General features: G+C 36.0%; 1 protein-coding gene across 2 annotated transcripts in view; it reads right to left on the reverse strand.

Moving 5' to 3' along the window:
- NUP155 (nucleoporin 155) overlaps window positions 1-23,404 on the reverse strand; it is a 64,035-nt gene that overhangs the window by 22,316 nt on the left and 18,315 nt on the right. For both annotated transcript variants that reach the window (XM_065873398.1, XM_065873399.1), the window contains exons 7-20: window positions 21,647-21,752; window positions 20,726-20,799; window positions 20,313-20,404; window positions 17,867-17,964; window positions 17,223-17,375; window positions 15,644-15,744; window positions 13,167-13,337; window positions 10,813-10,923; window positions 9,764-9,858; window positions 8,599-8,687; window positions 8,064-8,126; window positions 7,395-7,542; window positions 6,221-6,287; window positions 4,775-4,890 (exon numbers count right to left, since the gene is read on the reverse strand). In XM_065873398.1, coding sequence (XP_065729470.1) covers window positions 4,775-4,890; window positions 6,221-6,287; window positions 7,395-7,542; window positions 8,064-8,126; window positions 8,599-8,687; window positions 9,764-9,858; window positions 10,813-10,923; window positions 13,167-13,337; window positions 15,644-15,744; window positions 17,223-17,375; window positions 17,867-17,964; window positions 20,313-20,404; window positions 20,726-20,799; window positions 21,647-21,752 — 1,484 coding nt within the window. The remainder of the gene's footprint in view (window positions 1-4,774; window positions 4,891-6,220; window positions 6,288-7,394; window positions 7,543-8,063; window positions 8,127-8,598; window positions 8,688-9,763; window positions 9,859-10,812; window positions 10,924-13,166; window positions 13,338-15,643; window positions 15,745-17,222; window positions 17,376-17,866; window positions 17,965-20,312; window positions 20,405-20,725; window positions 20,800-21,646; window positions 21,753-23,404) is intronic.

Below are 23,404 nucleotides of genomic sequence, written 5' to 3' on the forward strand. Positions count from 1 at the left end.
GTATGACTACTGAAGCTATAACAGGTACACTGTCAGATGAGGTTCATAAGTGATTATGTCAATGTTGTTAGAAAACAAAATTTTTAGGGTAAAAGCAATACAACTATACTATAAAAGAAACTAAGCAAATTCTCTTTAATCTTAAAGCTGAACTGAAAAACAATACAAACTCATAATTTTGTTGTTTTAAAAAAACAAAACAACATATAGCATGACCAGTAGGAATTAATACCTCTAGCTGTAGTCTCTAATACTCTTTCCTATCAAAAGAAACTAGGGCTCCCTAGAGAAATGGCCAAATCCAGTTCTAGGGCAAGAATTGTACCAAATGAGCCTGAAATGTCCTGTCATGCTAGAAAGCAAAGATGCTACCAAATACTGTCAAAAAGGACTCCAGAGCAGTCTGAAGAGGCAAAAGGTTGGGATAATTTTCCATTGAAAAAACAACCTGGGGGCTTCCCTGGTGGCGCAGTGGTTGAGAGTCCGCCTGCCGATGCAGGGGACACGGGTTCATGCCCCGGTCTGGGAGGATCCCACATGCCGTGGAGCGGCTGGGGCCGTGAGCCATGGCCACTGGGCCTGCGCGTCCAGAGCCTGTGCTCCGCAAGCAGGAGAGGCCACGGCAGTGAGAGGCCCACATACCACAAAAAAAAAAAAAGAAAAAAAAGAAAAAACAACCTGCAATGGATTAAAACACATTAAATACGTTTGAAACCACATTCACATAATGATACTAAATAAAAAACTCAACTGACGGTGCTGGCCAAGATGGAGTAAGTCTGTTACAGTCTCTCTCACTGACTACAAGTGGGAACTCTGGACACGATACAAAAAGCAACTATTCACCTGAGGACTCTAATAGCACACAGATTGATGAGGGGAAGTCAAAACTCGAATGATAATCCATATGGAGGTGAGTATACTGGGTTCCCAACTCCTTTATCTTCAGGCTTTGTCCAAAGGTGAACTGAGTCTCAAAACAGTATGGTGCGTAAAACTCCCAAGGAACATTCAGCAACGTCTGGAGACATTTCGAGTCATAACTGGGGAGAGCTACTGGTATCTAGTAGGCAGAGGCCAAGGATAATCCTAAACATCCTACAATGCACAAGACAGTCCCCAGCACCAAGAATTATCTAGTCTACAATGTCTACAGTGCCAAGGTTGAGAAACACTGGAGCAGAAGAACTGAGAAAAGGGGGCCGTGTGGTCCAAAAAGTTTGGAGGGAATCAGTTATTTCTCTTGATGCTTTGCCCCAAAGGCACCACCACTTCTGCAAAGCTGTATGATAAGACAGTGAAAACTGGGAGAAAACACTGACTTTCTATCCAGAGGACCAGTAAAAGAGGCCTCTGGGAGCTAGGGAATATATGGGAAATCAGAGCAAGAAGAGGCTGGAGGAGGAGATCCCCTAATTCTGAGGAAGACGAACACAACTTCTGGGCTCACCTCCCAGGCTGTATGTGCATGGAACATACTCAAAGAAGCAAAGCAAAGATACTAAGACTCTGAAGACCACATACTGTATGATTCCATTTATATGAAATGTCAAGAATATGTAAATCTACAGAGACAGAATATATTAGCAATTGTTTGGGGCTGAAGGGCAGAAATGGGGAGTGACTGCAAATGAACAAGACGGATGTGGTCTAAAAATGGATTGTTGTCATGACTGAAGAAATTCTATATATTTACTAAATCACTGAACCGATTTAAAACAACTGAATTTTATGGTATGTAAGTTTTATCTCAAAAAGCTATTTAGGGGCTTCCCTGGTGGCGCAGTGGTTGGGGGTCCGCCTGCCGATGCAGGGGACACGGGTTCGTGTCCCGGCCCGGGAGAATCCCACATGCCGAGGAGCAGCTGGTCCCGTGAGCCATGGCCACTGAGCCTGCGCGTCCGGAGCCTGTGCTCCGCAACGGGAGAGGCCATGACAGTGAGAGGCCCGCGTACCGCAAAGAAAAAAAAAAGCTATTTAAAAATTCCCATACTCAGTGAGACTAATGTTGTGAGGGTTGGTTGAAATTAGGAAATCTCTTAATAAAGGTAAGGAAAAAAATTATACAATCATCTCTATAAGATGTAGACAATACATTTGACATACTTCAATACTCACTTTATAAAAATACTCAATAAAATAGAAATGGATGGATACTTTCTTATCATGTTAAACTATATCTAGGCATCTTCTTTAGTGGGGAAACTTTCCCATTGAAGTCAGGAATAAGAGCAGGATGCGCACCATTATCTCCACTCTTTAACACTATGTTGGAGATATTAGCCTATGCAGACAGAAGAAAGCAACTAGAGTTAGAAAGAAAATGGTAGAACTATCTCTATTTGCAGATGACAGGATGACATATTTGAAAAATCCAAAAAACTCAATGAAAAAAACTACTAAAAACAGTAAAGAGAAATTAGCAAAGTAGTAGGTTACAAAATCGAAGGTTATAATTGAGGCTATAATTGTAAATTCAATAAACTGCTTAGAAACTATTAACAGAAGAATAATATAATGGTGGAAAAGAAAAAGAAAAAAAAAACACCTGCCAACTAAAATTCCAGCTATGTAGGAAGAAGGACAGTGGTAGAGGGTAGGGGAAGGAGGTAAGATAACAGATTCTGTTCAATTAATGATGACTGAGATGTATATTTTTCAGAATTTAAAACTAACTATCAGAAGAAGAAAAGTCATACATAAAACTTTTAAATCAATCCAGTAAAACGGAAGGGGAGAAAAACAAACAAACAAACCCCAAACCACAACAAAGCCCACAAGTTCAGGATGGTGAGAAACAGATCAAACATTTAATTAACCCCAACAAAATGAGATGGGGTTAAAAGACAAAGATTCTTAAACTGAATTAAAAAGTGGCAGGGGCTAGAAATCAATACATACATGTTAAGATACACTTAAAAGAGTTCTGAAGGCTAAAAATGATTGGTATAACCTTCTCGGGGGACAACCAAATACTACATACCAACATATTTAAAAGCTCTTATGTCCCAAAATTTTACTTCTAAAGAGATTCATCTGAATATTACTGAACAAGTACACAAACATGTATGAGGAATACTCACTGAACCCTGTTTATACCATTAAGAAATAGAAACAACCTAATTACGCATAGAGTTATACCACTAATTGCTTGAATATAATGGAATAACATGTAGCCAATACAAACAAAATTTATTCTATTGATTTTTGGAATGCTCTAAAGAATATACTGAATGTAAACAATGTTTCACAAAAAGTATGCCTACTTAGATCCTATTTTTACAGTGGACTACTACTCAGCCATAAAAAAGAATGAAAATTTGTCATCTGCAGCAACATGGATGGACTTGCAGAGCATTATGCTAAGTGAGATAAATCAGAGAAATACAAATACTGTATATCACTTATATGTGGAATCTAAAAAATACACAAGCTGGTGGATATAACAAAAAAGAAGCAGATTCACAGATATAGAGAACAAACAAGTGGTCACCAGTGGGGAGGGGGTGGAGGGGTGGGCAATATAAGGGTAGGGGAGTGAGAGGTACAAACTTCTGGGTATAAGACAGGCTATGAGGATGTATTGTAAAACACAAGGAATATAGCCAATTATTTTTTAGTAACTGTAAATGGAGTATAAGCTTTAAAAATTGTATTAAAAAAGAAATGTATATTCATATATGAATATACATTCATATACATGTGTGTATATTCATATATTCATGTATGTTCACATATGATTTGAAAGTTTATATTGTCATACTTCAAATTAATTCATCAGGGGAGTGATGTGAATTTTTTACAAGTCCACATTACTTTTATAACAACAGCAACAAATGTTCATCCTAAACATGTGTCCACGCAAAAACTTTTACAGGAATGCGCATATCAGCATTATTCATAATAGCCAAAAAGCTGAAACACAACATTGTAAATCAGCTATACTTCAATAAAAAACAAAAAAATCAATTAAAAAAAGAAAAAGAAAAAATGGTGAAACAAGACAAATGTGCATCAAACGATGAACTGAAAAATGAAACCAGTACTGATATACACTACAATATATGAACATGAAAATATTATGCTAAGAGAAAAGCCAGAAAAAAAAGGCCACATACTGTATATCTGCATTTACATAAAAGATCCAAAATATGGCAGATCCATAGAAACAGAGAGTGGATTAGTATTTGCCAGGGACTAGGGGAAAGACAACTTTGCAGTGTTACCAACTGAATGTTTGTGTCCCACCAAATTCATAGTAATCCTCAAAGCGATGATATTTTTGGAGGTATGGCCTTTGGGAGGTAATCAAGTTTAGGTGAGCTCATGAAGGTGGAAACCCATGACAAGATTACTACCTTTCTAAGAAAAAACCAGAGGACTTGCTGTCTGGTTTTCTCTCTGCCATGTAACAACACAAAAAGAAAGCAGCTGTCTGCAAACCAGGAAGAAGGTCCTCACCAGAACTTGACCATGCTGGCACCCTATCTCAGACTTCCAGCCTCCAGAACTATGAAAAATAAATGTTTGTTGCCTAAGCCAGTCAGTTTATGGTATCTTTGTTATTTCAGCTTGAATTAAGACATGGAGTGACTGCTAATGGGCATAGGGTTTCTTTTTGGTGTGATGCAAATGTTCTGGAACTAGATAGTGGTGATGATAGTTTAACTTTATGAATATACTAAAAACCATGAAACTTTTTAAAAGGATGAATTTTATAACATGTAAATTAAATCTCAGAAAAAAAAGGGAAATAAATCTTATTTATTCCTACTTTGGATTTCCTAATGGTCCTCCTGTAAACTGGGAGTTTCTGTCTAGAAATTCTTGTAAACCTTTCAGTTCTTGTAGCACTGACTCCAGCAGCTGGGAGGGAACACTACTTTCAATCTGAAAGAAAGGAAATATTTTGAAACATTTAAAAACAATGAAAAAAAAGCTTCTATAAAAAACACATATGCTGTATACCCATAATTGAACATGAAGTTTTAATTCTAAGGTACCCTATCTTCATAAACAGTAAAGTTATTTATTTTATCAATTTATACTTGGTGACCAGAATAAAGGGCTAGACACCCACATCCCTCCACCCCCTGCTGCTCTGGTTTTAATGAGGTATAATTTACAGACAGTAAAATACACAAATCTTAAGTGAATACCTTGATAACTTTTTACATCTTTATATAGTCACCACCCAGATCACAATATAGGGTATTTCCAACACCCAAAAAAGTTCCCTATTGCCCCTTTTCTAGTCATTAGTCATTCTACCTCCTAGGTAACCGACCACTTTTCTTACCTCTATCATAGAATATAGACTGGTTTTGCCTGTTCGAAATTCACACAAATGGAATCACATACTATGTTAATACATTCTGATTCTGAGAAACTTTAAAATTTACAACTTTAAAATAGAGTATCAGAGTTAAAAAGATATTTAGTATCTTTCCATCTTAAAAAGAAAAAAAGCTTAAAATAAATTGCATGCATACTTCACATTAAAAAAAACCTTTAATACCTGAATTTATGATAGTACAAATTTCTGTGTTTCTTAAAGCACTCTGGAAAGTACACCAATACATGGAAATTAGTGCTAGGTTCTTGGAGTTTGGGGGCATATAAGCAATACATTAAATTGTAACTTTGAGCAATATTAAGTATTAGGACTGATTCTATTTAGCCCTCATAACAATGTTATGAGGGAGATACATTCTCATTTTACTGTGAGCTATCAGGCTCTGAAATGTTAAGAAATTTACTCGGGCTTTCCTGGTGGCGCAGTGGTTGAGAGTCCGCCTGCCGATGCAGGGCACAGGGGTTCGTGCCCCGGTTTGGGAGGATCCCACATGCCACGGAGCGGCTGCGCCCGTGAGCCATGGCCGCTGAGCCTGCGCGTCCGGAGCCTGTTGCTCCGCAACGGGAGAGGCCACAACAGCGGGAGGCCCGCATACCGCAAAAAAAAAAAAAAAAAAAAAAAAAAAAAAAGAAATTTACTCATCATTAGTAAGTGACAGAGCTGAGATGTAACTCGGGGTGAACAGTTTACTGTTCAGTGTACACTGTACAGTACACTGTGCTGTACACAAACATGTATATAAAGGAATAATCATTGCATGTTGCTTATAACATCAAGAGATATAAAACAATCTACTTCCCCATTAATAACGTAAACTGGCTCCACAGAGATAATGGAATACTGTTATTTATATAACACACTTACTGCAGTGATCTCTCTGTTGCCACTCTTGAATACTCTCTCCACAACTAAACTAGCATCCCAGATGTTTCTGGAACAAAAAATGTTTTAATAATTGTGCTCTAGATGAATTAAAACAATTACAATAAGTAGTAAATTCCTTTCTATGTGTTTATTTAGTTTTTAAAGTGTAGCAATGACTTCATTTAACATTTTACTAAGTTATCTGAAAGAACAAAAAAACCAGGAAAATTTCCAAACCTGACAGATCTAAGTCATTTCACATAATGAAATACTGTTGAAGAAAAATCAAAGACCCTGGGTAATAAATTGGAAACAAGGAAGCTTATAAAGTGAGTTCTGCACTGTTTCACATTTTTAAGCAAATGAGTCATATGAAAGCATACAACTCAAATCTAAGAAAAATACACACCAGACATGATAATTAAGTGGATCTGGTAGAATGATTGAAAAATGGCTGTAATTCTTTATCCCTCCTCACACCTATCCTCTTTACAATATGACTCTGATGCCTCCTTTATAACGAGGAGTCTATTTCCCACTTTTTGAATCTGGGCTGGCTTGGAGATGTCCCCCTGCCAAGTAAGTCAGGCAGAAGTGACAGCAGACCAATTCTGAGCCTAGGCGTCCTGAGGCTCTGCAAGTTTCTACTCTCTCTCATGAAACCTTACCACCACCAAGTCTATGATCCCTGACTAGCCTGCTAGAGGATGAGAGACCATGTGGAGAACAATCCAGCTGTCTCAGCTGAGGCCATTCTAGACCAACACACAAACATAACCCTAAACATGTGAGAGTCCAGCCAAGAGTAATACAACTCTCTTCAACCTCAATGCTGATTTCAAATGCATTGTGAGCCTAGCCAAGACCAGAACTGCCTAACTGACTTGCAGACACATGTCACTGAGTTATGGGGTGGTTTGTTACACTACATATTAGTATATGTAGATATATTTTGAAGATATATATACATACATAAAACACAGTAACAAATACAGATGGTTAGATAATAAAAAAGCTGAATGACAGAAAACAATCTTATTAATGGACAAGTGAGCTTAAACTATAAGTAAAATTTAGTAGGCACAAATGATGTCCCAAATTTAAAGTTTAAAATGTTCAACTATACACAATAGAACAAGGTAAGCAATAATTAATTATCCCATGAAAAACTTACCCCATGATTCGAGAAAAGTAAATGCAAATACCATTGTGTTTTCCAGAGTACACAATCTCTGGTCCAGCCATACAACTCATACTTGTGGCCTGAGTTGCTGGATTTCCCATAGCACACACTGGAGTTGACATAGCAGGAGGATGAATACCTTGTACATATGTAAGAAAAACAAATCTTAAAACTTAACCTTAAATATTCAGAATTCTCAATAACCCAAGTCAGTTGTCCCTAGACCCATAGGTAAAAACAATTACAAAAATACTGAAATAAATAGTTATTTAATTTGGTTTTCCTTGATAAGAAGAGAGATTTAGACTTGGAGAGGAACTCCCAAGTTGGCTTTCAAGTGTGGGCAACGCAGGATGAAAAGGAAAGCAAGCTTGCAATCACTGCACATTAATGCTGGGAGTAAAACAGGACTAATTATACAGTTCAGGGCTGGTAATTAAGTCCTGATACTCAAAAAGGGGGCTTTCCAGGTCCACTAAGTAAAGGCATTCATGGCCAAATGCCAATACTTGCTTGGATGCCACTTCTATTAAACTACATTATTTTCAGGGGAATAGGACAAGTTAATCTTTCCCATTCTAAGCATTAAGAATAATAATTCACAATGTTAGCTCCTCAAAAAGAATAGTAGTAGCAACCTAAAACAAAGAAAAGAGGTACCTTGAGATGGTGTTCCCAAAAAGGATGGATTCAGGTATGTACTACCACTAGGAACAGGAGAACCTAAAAAGAAAGAAGAATATAAAGATTTATAAAATTATCTCCCAGTTTTTTTGTATCTGATCAAAATTAGACACAGAAACTGTTTCTAAGTGTAAGAGTGAGGAGTGGCACCACCCATAATATATTCAAGAATTAGGGACTCATTTCCCAGCAACTTTCTAACAATCCCCACTTTGGAAAACATTGAGGTGGGAGTTTGTTATTAAACCTCTCAACTCTTTCCTTTTGAATAAATAACAAATGCATTCTGTAAATACTACTGGTTATATCTTATTTTGTTTCCCAGTATACACTAAAGATTCAATATTAATATATCATAACACTAAGAGTCAGACATCTATAGAATTATTCCCTAATAATGCAGTAGCAGTAAAGAAAATACAATGAAATTTTTTATCCATTAAAATATGCTACAAAGCTTCTAAAATTCAACTCTATTAGAAACAGTTTCATTTCAATGTTTCATACTCACCAGAGTAGACAGGAGACCCCAGGATGGGACCAACATTACTTGGAGCGGGGAGAGTGGCTGGAAATCTCATCTGTGCTTCACCACCATACCTATTTTTAAGACAACAGGGGCTGAGTTTATTCAGTGAATCTATACATCTTAAAAGCTAGAACTGTTTCAAGTCCTGCTTAGCTTCAAAATAAATGCTTTAAACACTAGAGACTTTCCTGGTGGCACAGTGGTTAACAATCTGCCTGTGAATGCAGGGGACATGGGTTCAATCCCTGGTCCAGGAAGATCCCACACGTCACAGAGCAACTAAGCCCGTGCACCACAACTACTGAGCCTGTGCTCTAAAGCCCGCGAGCCACAACTACTGAGCCCAAGCACCACAACTACTGAAGCCCACGCGCCTACAGCCCGTGCTCCACAACAAGAGAAGCCACTGCAATGAGAAGCCTGTGCACCTCAATGAAGAGTAGTCCCCTTTCGCCGTAACTAGAGAAAGCCCACATGCAGCAACAAAGACCCGACGCAGCCATAAATAAATAAATAAATATTTTAAAAAATTAGAGACTTTAAATGCATTGTGTTGACAGTGAAATATACACAGATACATAATAAAATACTTATTTAGTAAATGTTGACTTCAAATTGCTAACAAGAAGAATCATAAGGGACTCTGGCAATTTCTAAAGAAGAGTCTGCAATGCATAGAATGTATTTAATAAGTATATGGTACTGTAATATTCATACTAGATTATGGTGAGACTACTCAAAAAATTCTTTTAAACAAAATTGCATTTTAAATTTATTCTTAGCTAAATATTTTCCAAATAATATCTCTTTGATACCAAGTTTTCTTAAAGTGACTCAATCTCTCAATGCAAATGATACACATAAAGCAGAACTGGTAGTGTTTGAGGAAGTAGAAAAGATAGATGAGAATAATAACTGAGGTAGAAGACTAGACAAAAGAAGTTGGAGAACAGAATCCAGAGAAAGAGTAACAATGCATAAATTATGCTAATCTAGTTGCTTCCAGTAGTATTATCACCTTTCCAATTTAAATTTTACTAACTTGCCTATATAGTTGCTCAACTGTTTTGCAAACCCTTAAACAACCACATTAGCCAATGCAACCATTAAAAAAAAGTGGCCAAGAACAAAAGAAAGTGATAAATACCTGAAGAAAGCCCGAGTGGCCCAAGCAGATACTTCTCTGTCACAGGCAGCAGTGGAACAAGCAAGAATAAGGCAAGTTGCACAGGCCTGGTCTTCCTGTAAAAAAAGAGTATCTTTCCTTATGTAAAGCATAAACATTTCAAAAGAAGTTTTGTTTACTTCTGTATCCAGTGTTTAAACCCATGCCTAGCACAGAGCAGGTACTTGATAAATATTTGCTGAATGAATGAAATCAGCTGGTATGAAAAAGGAGAAGTAAACTCTACTGGTTTTAAAGTTTATCACAGGCGCTGTTATTAAAGGATGTTCTCTTTTTCTTTTTATCTAGATTCTACTTTAGTTTCTGGTTTAGTCCCCCACTACCCCCGGGTTTTTTTTCTCATGGCGTTTTAACCTTTTAGAAAATAACAATAATAGCTAACATTTATTAAGTACTTGTCATGTGCCAGGCACTATTTTTAAGACTTTAGAGCATATTAATCCTCACTCCACATATTATAATTTAATACACATTTTACACATGAGGAAATGGAAGCTCAGAGAATTCAAGTAATCTACTCTGATGGTGGAGCTGGTAGCTTGAATTCAGAGTGTGTATATTTAACTTTGATCTAATATTCCTGATTTTAAACTAAGCATTCCCAGTTTTACCTCATCATTTCTAGTTGTGGCTTTAAAATACTAAAGTCCCCATCATTGCTGCCTCAAGTTTTTTCCTCATGTCATTAAGCAAAAAAAAAAAAAAAAAAAAAAAGTTTTTAATTAAAAGTTATTTATCTATAAATATCTTGTCCTTTTAATAAAAATACATTCATCATATAATTTGAACATCACACTCTTACTAGTACACTTTAATGATAAGAATTTATCAAAAACAGAACAAAAATCTGAGCATTTACCATAAACCCTTACAGCATATTAATACTGCTCCCAAGTACCAGTACACATACAGTGATTAAGGCAAAGAAAGGAAGACTGGTATTAACCACAGTACTTTAATCCTAACTTACATAATATCATCACAGTAATAAAAAAGGTACAAATAATTACCTGATGTAATTTAAAGAATCTTTCAATCTCTTCTCCATCTCCACCCACATTACTCACAAGTAGATGTCTCAGTTGATCTACAGGTCTAAGTTTATGAAACATAAGACTCCCCTAGGAAGTTCAAAAAGAAAGAGGATGAATAATAGATTTATCAAGCATGGCTAGTAGCAACTGACCTTGCTACCTTATTTAATAAAAGCAATGAAACAAAAAAATAACTTCAAGAATACGAAGTAAACTGGTCAAAAAGATCATCTACATTTCAATTCCTAGCCTATACCAGGATCTATATATCCATGCAGAAAACTTAGTAAGAGATCACTGCCCCTCCCCCCTAAAAAAGTAAAGCAAAAGGGTGCAGGCTCTGTCAGACACAAACATATTATAAACCTTTATCTTATGCATGGTATCAGCACATGAATAAACAGTCAGATAAGTGGAACAAAACAGAAAGTTCTGATATAGGCTCAAGTAAGTACTAGAATTTAATATATGATAAAAGCTGCCCCTCAAACTAAAGGATCAAAGTTAGATATTTCATTAATCATGTTGGCACAAGTATGTCCACTTTGGGAAAAAATGAAGCTGGATCCATACTCATACCATTCCGAACAGACAGGACAAAATAAAACTGTAACCGTAGTAGAAGAAACTCTGGGTGAATTATTTTATGAACTTCAGAGTGCGGACGGTGTTTTTTTTTTTAAAGTTCAATAGAAATCCCCCCAAAAAACTGAGTATTTCAACTACTTATAAACTTATCCACATGGGAAAAAAAATCTCAGTAAACAAAATAAGATGGCAAACCAGGAAAAATGTCTGAGACTAAATCACAAAAAGTTAGTTTCCTTGACATATAAAGAGGCTCTATAAATAAAAAGAAAAAGACAACTTAATAGAAAAGTGGATATAGAATAGGAACAGACAATTCACAGAAAAATAAACACTAGAAAAGTCAATCTCACTCTTAATACGATGGCATATTGTACTTGCACAGGATGTAAGGAAACAAGCACTCAACATTCACTGATAGTGAATGTATGTATATATACAGGGAACCTGGCAACATCTATCAAATTGATAAACACACATACTTTTTGATCCAGTAGATGTAATTCTACAGCTTTACTCACACACAGGCAAAACGATATATGCACAAGGTTGCAGCATTATTTTTCTTTATTTTTATTTTTCTGTGGTACGCTGGCCTCTCACTATTGTGGCCTCTCCCGTTGCAGAGCACAGGCTCCGGACGCGCAGGCCCAGCGGCCATGGCTCACAGGCCTAGCCGCTCCGCAGCATGTGGGATCCTCCCGGACCTGGGCATGAACTCGTGTCCTCTGCATCAGCAGGCAGACTCTCAACCACTGTGCCACCAAGGAAGCCCGCAGCATTATTTTTAGAGGCAAAAGATGATCTATTAATAGGGGCCTAGTTAAATATGGTACATCCATATAAAGGAATGCCTTTCAAATACAAAATAGAATGAGAAAGTTCTTTATATATTACTATGGAAAGATATCTCAAATGTATCTTTGAAACATAAAAAGCAAAGTATAAAACAGTGCATACAATATGTTAATGTTTGTTTATAAATAGACTTGTATTGTTTGTATATTGATATCATGACATAACTCTGGAAAGATAAAGATTCTGATGACATGGGTGTCTGTAGGGAGGGGACCCAAACCAGAAGGGAGATTTTATTGTGTATACCCCTCTGCTTACCAGTGGAATTGTCAATGCATTGCTACTCAAAAAATAAATACTAAAAAATTGTTTTTTTAACAAGTGAGGACTACATGATAAGAAATAAACATAGCTTGTTTTACTAATTTTATGCTGAATACTATTGATAGAAATGCTACTTTAGAAAAAGTATAATATCAATACTTTATAAACAGCAAGTTCTTGGACTTCCCTGGTGGCGCAGTGGTTAAAAATCCGCCTGCCAATGCAGGGGACACAGGTTTGAGCCCTGGTCCAGGAAGATCCCACATGCCACGGAGCAACTACTGAGCCTGCACTCTAGAGCCTGCAAGCCACAACTACTGAGCCCGCGTGCCACAACTACTGAAGCCCGTGTGCCTAGAGCCTGTGCTCCACAACAAAGAGAAGCCAACGCAATGAGAAGCCTGTGCACTGCAATGAAGAGTAGCCCCCCCTTGCCACAACTAGAGAAGGCCCGCATTTTTGGTATTTATAAACTATTCCTTAAGAATATTTTAAGAATAAACATTCCTAAGTACTTAGGTAAATGACTCTATTAAGCAACTACTGCAGAATACTTTGACCAAAACATTAAATATGGCTTCTCTTCTTTTTCTCTCCACCTTAACAGATGATGTACATACCTGTGCTGAGAGGAGAACAAACTTCTTTGGAGGCAACATGTGCTGCTGTACAACAACTGGTGAGTCAGTTATGGGAATATGATCCTTATTTAAGGGTGTGATTATCTTATCTACTTTGAACTCATCTATTGCAGAAAGAGCCCAGGAATGACCATCAACACGAGTAGTCATCTATGTAGAAGAAATAAATGTTTTATACATATTATTAAAGTTACATGAGGCAAAACCTTCTAAAAAAAATAATACAATCTTTAAATAATGTAGGGTTTAACAGATTAATAATAATACATTAGCACGAATATTCTCAAAAGTCTGTATTTAATTTTCTAATGTCTGTTCTTTTAATCAGGCATCTTCTATGATAGTAAATCTTTTCATACCAGAAGACAAAGGCAAAATTTTCTTAGGATAAACTATAAATAGTATTTACAAAAATTACAATTTTTTCAATAACTGAAAAGTATACCTTCTACCCTCTTTCCAGGGTAAATTGATCTACACTGGTAGGTTCAGCGCTTAAATCTGCTGACATACAGTTTTTGTTTTCTTCTGAAGTTACATCAGTTTTCTAAACTAAGATACTCTAAAAAAAGTGTCTAGTCTTCTAAAATATTTTATTATAAAAAATTTTATGCATTAATAAAATGTTGAAAGTACAATAAATGTCCATATGCCTGATACCTAGATTCAACAATTGATAGCATTTTGCCCTATTTGCTTTCTTCTTTCTATATTTTTTCATTTATTGAACCATTTGAAAGTTATGAATATCATGTCACCACTAAATACTTTTGCATGCACCTCTTAAAAATAAGGATGTTTTCTAACATAACCACTATACTATCCTAACATGTAAGAATATTAACATTTCTCTAATACAATCTTATGCCCAGTCAATACAGAATTTTTCCATTGACCTAATGTCTTTTATAGCTGTTTTTGGGAGACCAGAATTTGATTAAAGTTCATGAGCTATATTTATATATATATATTTAAAGTTCACATTTGTGAACTCAAGTATTATAGAGATGAAGTGATATGATATATATGATATATAGTATCTACTTTAAAAGTAGCTAACGTTTATCGAGTGCTTCCTGTGTGCCAGGTAGTGTTCTCAGCACCTTACACACATGAACTCATTTAATCCCACAACCACCCCACAGAGGTAGGTACTATTAAAACTGTTATAGATCAGGAAATTGAGGACCAGAGATATGTTAGTCCTTTGAGTCACTGCTTTGAGGAAACAGAGCCAGATTTCAAACCTGCACCCCCTAACACTGTGCTCCCATAAAGACAGGGTTTATATCTTCCTGAGTTCTGAATTCTTATAGTCTGTCACATAACGAGGCAACACAGTATGTGCTCAGTAAAGTTCAAAGGATAAAGAAAAGAATTTGAGAAAGGTGCTCCTTGCCTCCATACCTACCTCCCACCTCTACCCCAGCTGCTTAGGCCATGTCAGAAACTTGGAAGAGCCCATTCAAACCATGCCCCCATTCCCAGGAATTGGTTCTTCCTCCTCCCATCTACACACACCTTTTCCCACTCCCCCTAACCAGAAGGGTTCACGTTTGAAAATAACCAGAAGCAGCTAGTGACACTAGAACCAAAATGCCTTTAAAGAGATGGCTCCAAAGAGAGTCTCAGACATTCACACCCTAGTGGGGGTTGGTCTATCTCGTTTGATCAGCAGCCTCTGGGGGCAGGTAACATGAGCTATGCTAGGGCATCTAGGAGGACAGATGGGAGTGGAGTAGGGGATAGCAAGGGGAGTGAGTAGAGATGGCCTCCTCTCAGTATCTCCTGGGCTGGGGGCTGGGGTGGGTGGCCTAGGTGTGGGATTGGGCCAGGATAGGCCGGGGCCGCACCTCTCACCCAGGACCTCTCTGCTGACTTCGTGGTATACGTGATATTTATTTTTAAAACACAATCATGTGTTTGTGTGTATACATTTATATACATGGGGAAGAGATATGAAACAAGATGGAGAAATGGGTAATTTCTTAATGTGGGGTTCAGTTTACCATTCTATTTTTTGCATATATTTGTAATTTTCTATAATTAAAAGAAAAAACGTTAAATATTTAGGTGGAACTACAAATTAAAGAGATCATAAGAATAAAATTCTAAGTCATAACTATAATGCATGGCCTCATAACTAAAAATATATTTAAGTGGGACAAAGATCATTTCAGAAAAGATATAGGCATTTTCAGGTACATTATGAAGGACATTCTAAAAGGGTTCCAATGTTTTTGTTAAAGGTTTCTTTAACGAGTACCATAATGACTTCTAATCTCACAGAGGAAAAACAAAAAATTAACAGTATATACCTCTTTTCAGTATGACTGCTAATCATATAAGATTATTAGAAGCAAACAGTAATAAATCAGAAGATAAAGTTTCTCATAATTTTATTCTTCACTTAAAATTATGTAAAAAATTCTTTATAATCTCTCAGGATAACTTACCTGGGTTTCCATCATTGGCTTTTGGAAAGGAAATGTATCATGGTTGACACACCACAAAATGTCATTATCTTCATTTTCTGAGGCTGCCATCAGTAGAATACCTAAAAGTTTAATATGTAAAATCTTATATGATGTCAAATAATATATATCCTCAATAATCATAATTATTATGATTATTAGTGACATTAATAGTGACATTAATACAGATACATAAATATACAGCATTAATCTTTATAAATAAACAAGTCGCAAAATAAACAAAAATAAATCCCCTAAAAGGATATATAATTAGTGCCAGGGTAGCATTATTAAGTGTTCTAGACCTTATACTGCATTTCTTTCAGGTAAACACAACTTTTTTTTTTCACATTTTAACATTTCTAAAGTTACCATACGATCCAGCATTCCATTCTTAGGTATACAGCCAAAAGAAATGAAAATGTGTCCGCTCAAAAACTTGTACATAAATGTTTATAACAACATCATTCATAATAGCCAAAAAAGAGAAACAACCCAAATGCCCACCAAATGATGAATGGGTAATTATAATGTGGTACACTCACACAATGAAATATTATTCAGCAAAAAAAAAAAAAAATGAACCTGCTACAATAGATAAACTTTGAAAGCATTATGCTAAGTGAAAGAAGCCAGTCCTGTATTTTCCAACTCCATTTAAATGAAATGTCCAAAAGAGGCAAATCCATAGAAACAGAAAGTAGACGAGTGATTTCCCAGGGCTGGGAGAAGGGGGAAATAGGGAGTGACAGCTAATGGGTACAGGGTTTCTTTCTGCAGTGGTGAAAATGTTCCGAAATTAGATAGTAGTGATCGCTGTACAACTCCATGAATAAACTAAACACTAATAGATTGTACATTTTAAAAGGTATGTAAATTATATCTCAATTAAAGCTGTTATTAAAAATGCTATGAAGGTACATGATACAATGTACTTGAAAAAATTCTATTTGTAAATGAAAGTTTAATTTGGGTGTTGAAAAATAAAATATTAGAAAACACAGTACAATAGCAGAGAAAAGGCTTTAAAATGATTAGAAAATAAAAACAAATTGTTTTACAAATGCGTTCTCATATTGGGGAAAACCACATATGGATTTTTCAAGTTTTGATGTTTAACTAGAATCTCATTTTCTAAACTTGATTATGAATCCAAAAGAGTTTGTTATTGAAATTTCATATTTTGACAGGCAAAACTCTCCATATCCATAAAGACACTGACAAAGCAGGCATGGTATCAGAAAAGTCATTTTAAGTTTATAGCAGTTTATAACTGTTTATAACAGTTTATAACACTGATTTTGACAAGTGAGTTCATGTACAAGGCTAATAAAACAATTTTAAAAGTACTTAGATACTTTAAAAAACTATATTTTTAATATATATGCCAATGAAAAATTTGAAATATAAGCTAATATAAAAAAAGAGTTCCTGGATTAAAAAAACCCATAACATCCTAAACTTCACTGGAAATCTGTTAATTTCAAATGCCTCAAAATGCATTCTAATTTTAATAATTTTAAGAATCTAATATTAAATCTGATAGTATTTCAGAATTTACCTTTACTATAAAGAGCTTTATGTACTTTTGAAGGCTTTTCCACCGTTGAAGATGCTGAGAATCCAGGAGGTAAGCGGATGTGGACCAGTGTCAATGTATTAGGGCGTGTCCATGGCTGTCTGAACGGACAAGTGCTGAAATACAGTCTTACACCTGATGACGGGGTAAAATTATCCATTATTAACAGGAAATAAAAGACATGAGGTACATGTGTTGTTGAAACAATTCCACAGAAAAACACAGAACTCTGTTAAAGCCATATATCACTTTCCTGACTGATCTTAAATCACCATGCGTACTACCAGCTGAAGTGGTTTCTAAGACATCACTTGGAATTGAGAGGTAAATCAACACATTTCAGTAGAAAGAACCTACAAGTATAAGACAAGGGAGCCTGCGTTCCAGTTCAGGCTCTATCACTAAATGTTAGCCACTTTACCTTTCAGGCCTGGTTTTACATCTATAAAATGAGGAGACAGAGTGAGTGGAATCTTCTGATTTTTCAAAAGCCTTAATTTTACGAATTATTAATATGGCTTAAAATTGATACAGAAGTAAAAACATATTTTCAGTCATAAATTTCCAAACCTGAAGATTATAAAAAGTTATCACATTAAAGCACTCATATAAATAAAACAACATACCTGCATGTGTGACAGCCAATAACTGACAGTCCAGTGATTCGGAGTTTTCAATCACTGCTATTTGAACAATTGGTTTAAAAACAGAACGATCTATGGTCCTAGAAGAAAGAAAAACTAAAGTTTATTTTTAAAATATATCTACTCAATTACAGGGAACATATTCCACCAGGATTTTTTTTTTTTGCGGTACGCGGGCCTCTCAGTTGTGGCCTCTCCCGTTGCGGAGCACAGGCTCCGGACGTGCAGGCTCAGCAGCCATGGCTCACGTGCCCAGCCGCTCCGCGGAATGTGGAATCTTCCCAGACCGGGGCACGAACCTGTGTCCTCTGCATCGGCAGGCGGACTCTCAACCACTGCGCCACCAGGGAAGCCCCTCCACCAGGATTTTTACATGTTTAAACATGCTAAAATAGTTTTAAGGCTACTTTTTAGGAAAGTAGTGCAAAGGGAGCAAGAACTGGCAAAAACCCTTGAATGTGTATTCTTTACATTAATATTGTTAAGAGTAATCTTTTTTCAAAGACCATAAAAGAAAGCTAAATCCATTGGGTAAATGGTTAATGGGGAATAAGGTGTCCTTAGAGCATCAAAATATCATTGAAAAGATTATCACTAATTAAAAACAGGGAGGGCTTCCCTGGTGGCGCAATGGTTGAGAGTCCGCCTGCCGATGCAGGGGACACGGGTTCGTGCCCCGGTCCGGGAAGATCCCACATGCCGCGGAGCGGCTAGGCCTGTGAGCCATGGCCGCTGAGCCTGCGCGTCTGGAGCCTGTGCTCCGCAACGGGAGAGGCCACAACAGTGAGAGGCCCGTGTACTGCAAAAAAAAGGGGGGGAAAATGAACCTTAATAATGGTGAGATCTGGTGAATACCACCTTAACCAAGTGTTCATAATAGGAAAACTGGTACTATGTGCCTCTTAACGTAATACTGTAAGAAGTTCGCATCATGTATGTGATATTGGCTAAAAACAATATTATCCTGGGACTTCCCTGGTAGCGCAGTGGATAAGACTCTGTGCTCCCAAAGCTGGGGGCCTGAATTTGATCCCTGGTCAGGGAACTAGATCCCACATGCATGCTGCAACTATGAGTTCTCATGCCACAACTAAGGAGGCCTCTTGCCACAACTAAGGAGCCCTGGAGCCACAACTAAGAGCTGGCAAAACCAAATAAATAAGTAAATAAATAAACAAAAAACAATATTACCCTGAATCTATAGATAAGGAAAAAAAAATTCAGAAAATGGGATATTCTACAAATAACTCTCCTACCCCTCCCCACTAAATGTCAACATATGAAAAAGGCAGTAAGAGGTCCATTTTATATTAAAGAGACTAATGACCAATGTAGCTCATGTGCTCTGGCTGAATGTGGAGAAAAATGTAAAGAAAAACAGCTATGAAAGATTTGGAAGAGTACTGAGTAATTTTAATATGGACTATATAATTAGGATAACATTATAAAATTATTAATTTTTTAGGTGTGGTAATGATAATGTAGTATATAAGAGCTTAGGAGATGGAAGCTGAAGGATTTAAGGGTGAAAGTCATGTCTGTAACTTACTTTCAAATAGGTCTTAAGAGTGAGCAAATAAGGCAAAATGTTAACAACTGGTGAATTCAGATAAAGGGTATATCAGATTTTATCATGCTATTCTTTTTTCTGTGGATTTGAAAAAATCTTTCCCCCCAAAATTAGAAGAAGTAAAAGGAAACTTTGTTTCAAATTGCCTGCCTTGAGAATTTTTTGGTCACTGAAGACCAAGGAAAACATGCTATCACTAGGATATCTGATTGTAGCAGTGACCCAGGCACACAGAAGACAGAAATTGAAAATCTGAGGTCTTTGTTAGGTGAATAGAGTTTCTGCAGCTAGGTCACTTGTGACATATGCAAATAGCAGTGTATAGTGTCTGAAAACTTGGCTTTTAGGTTGGATCTCAGCACTTACTTAGGAGTTAGACCTCAGGCAAATCATAACATCCTTAGTTTTAGTTTCCTCAAGAATACAGTGAGGCTAATACAACTGTGAAATTCTGTATTTCCTGAAATGTACTTGTGTCCATTATCAGACCAATGAAATTACCATGTAGACCTGTTAAAAGGGTGGAGTAGTTAAAAAAGGGGAAACTTTGAGACTTGCAGTTTCCTAGTCATAATACCTATAATGCCTGCACAGACCACTTTCAAACTCCAGGGAAAATCACAGGTCAAGCTGTCCTGTACACTGTAAAACCAGTCTGCCTTATGTTTCAAACCATCCAACATAAGAATAAAAGGAAGCATTGCTAGCAACTGTTTCAAACATAACCTACAATGTCACCTCCTTCAACATTTCTTACTTTCTGGAGATATTTCGAGGAGGGAATAATTTTAGTATACTGCATATAAATAATATAATTATGCCTGCAAATGAAATGCCTGAGAATAAATTACATATTACCTAGCAATGTTTCCAGCAGCAGAAACAATAGAATTCTGTGACACTGAGGCAACTCTGTTCATTCCTTGTCCATCATGGCCCAAATCATACACCTGTGAATAAAAAATCATACCCACTTAAACATGATTATAAACTGTATACACTTTATAAAATAACCTTTTAAATAAACTTTTATTAAATAAACTTTTCCTTTTTAGGGATCCTTTAATTTTGGTACTTCATATAGGTATGAAAACATTCAGAGATTAACAATTTCATAAAAAGGGGGCCTTAAGAAGCGGTTGGGTTTTTTTTTTGTTTTTTTTTTTTAAAGCACACAGTTCATAGGAAAAGCCCAAGAGTGACTAAATCTTGTTCCTTAAAAACAGGGATATTCTTCCCCTCTTATATGGTGGTATAATATTAATACTTACCTGTATTACTCCTTTCTCCGATCGTGTATATAAAATATTTCTTGAATTATCAATTGCAATTTGAACAATAGGATCTAAAAATAAGACAGAGGAAGAAAAAAAACGGAGGTTAACAAATCAAACACAGTAGCCACTTACAACAAATTAAAATTGCTGATTTACATTCAGGGCTTTTCTTTTGTTTTGTAGGTAAGTCTTAGGGTAGTTGCACAAGGACAAAGCCAAGAAGCATTCAGGTCAGACAGCACGCGAAAAAAAGCAAACATCAAATACTGTGACTGGGTTAAGGGCATCACGAATAAGTTATTCTGTCCTTTAAGTTAATTTTAAGCCAAACCAAAAACAAGTTCCAAATTATTCCTACATTCAACATTTAATGAATGCTTACTATATGCTAGAAACACATAAAATAATTATACCTGGTCCATTCCTTCAAGAAACTTCCAGTTTAGTTTAATAATTCATTGTGTAAAAGAAAATAATTTAAAAATTCAGTCATATTAACATTTTTAGATATATTTCTCTTACTTTACTGAAGCATTTTAAAATTACTTCACTTGCCTAAATCTCTCGATTAAAAACTCAGATATATTCATTTTATGCTGGGAATTTCTTTCAGACCAGGCAAAACATGTATTAAATGTCTGAATGTCTAACTCTCTCACAAACACAGACACAGGTGGTTTAAGTATATATAGCTATTGTAGACACATGTTCTATGGCGCTACATCTATAGGGACTTGGGAATAAAACTCATGCTGTCTGTTTTATCATCCCTTCTCCCTTTAAAAGATGATATGAATATATAACAAATACTGTTTAGTAAGAAACTGTTTCAATTAAGAATGAGAATTTCTGAAGAAAACGTTAGGTCTGTGATTTGTTAAAATTTTTTGTTTGCCAAATTTGTTTTCTACTCACCATCTTCTGAGAATGTGAACTGTAGTAACGAAGGAACAAGGAAAGAAAGTGCACTCTTTGAGTGGTTTATTTTCCTACACCTCTGGCTAAACCAGCCTGCTTCTGCCTTAAAAGAAAAAATTGAAAGACATAAGACTTGTAAATGTAGGTACCTCCATCACAGCAACTATAATATACTCATGTTTATAAAGATTCTCAAATCTTAGTAAAAGTAAGACATACTACTCAAAAATAAGTACTGAGAAGTACTGAGCTCAGTCTTGTAATTAAAAATAGAAAATGTATTTAACGAAAATCAAATCACTGCTCTCAATGAAATCAGCTATGTCTATTCCAGCAACCCAGTAATGCTATGTTAGTGAACTCATTTTAATTATCTTAAAAACTCCTATTTGAAAGCAGAAAGGGAAATAATAAGCGTAGTTTATAAGTGTCAAAAGTACATAGGATAGAGGTATTTTTATCTCTTCCCACTACTGCTAAAAGGAAATTTAAGAAATAGTAGCCACCACCATCATAATCTACAGTCTGCCCCTCAATGATCGAGTTTTGCCATACTTAAATCTACAACAAAATCTTCTTTTTGTAGTTAACAAAACCAAGAGAAATTGGGTAAGGAAGAGATACAGTATAACATAAAAATGCTAACCTCAGTTCTAATCCTATCTCTGCCACTAATTAGCTGTGTGCCTATGAGAATACTTGTCTTATCAGTTTCCTACTGTTTACCTTATGATAAAGGCAATGATACAGTAAGGGGGAAAAAATAATGGAGCAAAGGATACAAAGACATTTCAGAGTAAACACAAATGACCAATAAATACATGAAAAGATGCTCAACCAAACTAGTAATAAAAAACAATTGTCTTCTATCTGACTGGTCAAAATTAATAAGTTATAAAATACCAGGGTTAGTGAGAGTGAGGAGGGAGAGGACAGGGATACAATCACAGATGCCTGCTATGAGTCTAAAACTCTTAAGAGGGCAAAATGAAAATAGAAAATTCAGTTTTCAATACACATATACTATAATACAACTATTAGAATTCTAAGTCTCCACACTAGAAAACTTCTACACATGTGCACAAGGAGGCTTGTAAAAGAACACTTATCACACCATCATTTCTGAAAGGTATAATAAAAACCTAGAAGTCTATCAAGAAAGGAATTGTTCAATCATGTATCAATACATCCATTTTATGGACAATCATGCAGCAATCACAAAACATAACACACATCTATCTACCAGATACTGACAAGGAAAGACTTTCAAGGCACAGTTAAATGAAAAAAGCCAATTATGGGAATTTCCTGGTGGTCCATTGGTTAGGGCTCGCCACTTTCACAGCCTTGGCCCAGTTTCAATCCCTGGTCGGGGAACTAAGATCCCGCAAGCCACACAGTGTGGGGGGATAAAAAAGGCAGAAAAAGGAAAAAAAAGCCAATATGAAACAAAACATAAGCAATAATACAAGTAAAAACATATACACAGAAGTATACTATGTATTTGTATACGTGTATACACACAAATAAATACATATATATTATCTATAGATATGTAAAGACATTTATAGGTATTTAGAAATGTATGCATCATATTCTATAAGGACATATACAGAACTGATAATGTTACCTTTGTTACCTTTGTGGGGAGGACTGGGTTTTACAGGTATGGTGTAGTCATGAAGGACTACAACTTTAACTGCATGTTTAACTTTCCATAAGAATATATTAACGTGCTATATAATTAGAAGATAA

Source organism: Phocoena phocoena, chromosome 3 (genome assembly GCF_963924675.1).
Source record: "Phocoena phocoena chromosome 3, mPhoPho1.1, whole genome shotgun sequence".
Lineage (NCBI taxonomy): Eukaryota > Metazoa > Chordata > Mammalia > Artiodactyla > Phocoenidae > Phocoena > Phocoena phocoena.